The 2,356-nt window shown below is 38.7% G+C and overlaps 1 protein-coding gene across 3 annotated transcripts; it reads left to right on the forward strand.

Moving 5' to 3' along the window:
• The first annotated feature begins 883 nt into the window (after positions 1–883).
• Positions 884–2,356, forward strand: LUC7L_1 (putative RNA-binding protein Luc7-like 1). Of its 3 annotated transcripts, none has more exons than XM_012940229.3 (4): positions 884–1,020; positions 1,295–1,383; positions 1,415–1,513; positions 1,546–2,356. In XM_012940229.3, exons 1-4 carry the CDS (start codon positions 960–962, stop codon positions 2,257–2,259), a joined length of 963 nt encoding a protein of 320 aa, XP_012795683.3. In that variant the 5' UTR covers positions 884–959; the 3' UTR covers positions 2,260–2,356. The 3 variants fall into 3 exon arrangements, with proteins under 3 accessions (XP_012795683.3, XP_051070179.1, XP_051070180.1); XM_051210208.1 differs by having other exon boundaries at positions 898–1,020; positions 1,143–1,383; positions 1,553–2,356; XM_051210209.1 differs by adding an exon at positions 1,143–1,182 and having other exon boundaries at positions 928–1,020; positions 1,415–2,356.

Below are 2,356 nucleotides of genomic sequence, written 5' to 3' on the forward strand. Positions count from 1 at the left end.
AATATGTATGCAACAACGGATTGACCAAACAAAATATCTCTCTGAAACTTTTTAAGTAACTTTAGTAACACGAACCTTGACTACGAACAACTGTGACAGATTTTCTCAGTCACATTAACTGATTCAACGCAACACAAATTAGCTTCAGGCGAGTGACGCAACGCACCAAAACATATGACAGGAAAAACCAGCAAATAGAGAGACTTCATGGAATGGCTTGTACATTTAATGAAAAATAACCTCTCAGAATACTTTCCTTAGCCAGAAAAATACACGATGCGATGCACTTTGTTTTCATGACAGCATAAAATATACCTCCACTTTTCACCAGGGATCAAAACAACTACTGCCACCGTCACTTGGAAAGTGCATGTATTTCTAAGCAGTTGCCCATGCAAGATACTAAAGATTCATTTATCAGTGAACATAAGTAATAACACACTCTGTCAGAGAATAAATCAGGTGCTAGCTGAGGAAGAAGTCAAAAAAAGACACTGGTAGTAGATAGGACATGTCGTGTGAAAGCCACCAACCTGAATCACATAGGAACTATAATACTCAGAAGTGAATGTCTGCATGCAGATAGAAAGCTGTTCGAATTTCACATAAAGTAAAAATAAGGGTAATGAAAAACAAAATTAATAACAAATATAATTTAACTGATTTCGATTGAAAATTATCGTTTTGTGAACATGCACTGTTTGCGTTGACAACATGAAGAGAATTGTAGGGCCACATCTGTTTTAAAAAGTAATTCAAGCAAGCAGTGCCGATTCTATTAAAAAGTTTTGATAAGCAGCGTGGTTAAATACAACAAAATATTTATTATTAGGCTTTAAACTAGTCAACTGTTCTACTGTGAATATTTCAGCTGGTTGAAGGTATTGGATGTTGAAGTTGCTGCGCTTGTTTGTTTATGTTGTGTACTGAACGTCGGCAACCCAATTGATGCTCGCAATATGTCAGCTACTGACCAAATCCGTGCCCTTCTGGATGAATATATGGGAACAACCCGAAATGGTAAGTTATCTCCTCAAAGTTTGTTGCTTGATATGTATTGTCAAATGGCCCACGACTTTCTAAGTGCGTAGATAAGGTTTTTCTGAGCTTTGCACTCAATTTGTCTCTTCATTATTTTTAAGGTGTTCATGAATGTGTTTGTGCGGTTGAATGTCAATTCATGTAAGTAAAGGGTCTGAGGGTTATTTGATGGTTTAGATGTTAAATGTAAATGCGTTAATTTTTCCTATTCTATGAAAATTGTTGACCGCATATACTGGTAACGCCTATTTAGGACAAGAACCAAGGATAGAGTTTGATAATCCTCGCGTCTGTAAAAGTTATCTACTGGATTGTTGTCCAAATGAAATATTATCGGGAACGGTAGGTCTTTGATTTTTTTAACCATGTTTAGCGAATGGACTTGGGAAACTGCCTTTTCATACATGATCCTGCTCATAAGGCAGATTATCGCAAAGAACCAGACACGAAGAAATTCCAGTATGAGCTCGATGTAAGTTACCTTGATATATGTATATTTCGAAGGCACTAGAGCATTTAGAGGCTTTCATTCGGGACTGCGACCAACGTACGGATGTTGCGAAGGCAAAGCTGCGGGAGACACAGGAAGAATTAACAGACGAAGCTTCACAAAAGGCTGAACATATAAATCAACTAAGCGAGCAAATAGGAACAAAGTTAGCTAAGGCTGAACAGCTTGGCGCAGATGGTCATGTTGAGGAATCTTTGAAACTTATGAAGGAGGTTGAAGAATTGAACTTGGAAAAAGCTAAAAGTGAAGCAGATTTGCGGACTGCTATACCAACAAGCACTTATCAGCAACAGAAGCTTCGGGTCTGTGAGGTTTGTTCTGCTTATCTTGGTGTGCACGACAATGATCGTCGACTCGCAGACCATTTCGGAGGAAAATTGCATCTGGGTTTCATTGAGATTCGGCAAAAATTAGCTGAGTTGAGGCAGTATGTGAACGAAAATCATATTGTTCGCAGGCGCAGGTTTGAAGGGTACAACAGATCCATTTTTATCACAGTGGAGGAGAGACGTGAAAAAGAGCGTATTCGCGAACGCGAACGTGAGCTTGAAAAAAGTGAACGTCGACAGAAATCCAGAAGTCGTAGTCGTTCACGGAGTCATTCTCACAGTCGGAGGCATAGTCGTCACCGTAATGGAAAACATTCCCATAGAAGTAGAAAACGACACCACCGCTCTTCCAATAGAAAAAGTGAAGATCGTCACTGACAGATATTTTAACACTTGTATAATATTATCTCCGATTCCTAACCTGTATTTATTTTTTGTTCTTTAATGCATCGTCCCAGTAAACTTGTTTCTGTGA

Source organism: Schistosoma haematobium, chromosome ZW, assembly GCF_000699445.3.
Source record: "Schistosoma haematobium chromosome ZW, whole genome shotgun sequence".
In the NCBI taxonomy this organism is placed as follows: Eukaryota; Metazoa; Platyhelminthes; class Trematoda; order Strigeidida; family Schistosomatidae; genus Schistosoma; species Schistosoma haematobium.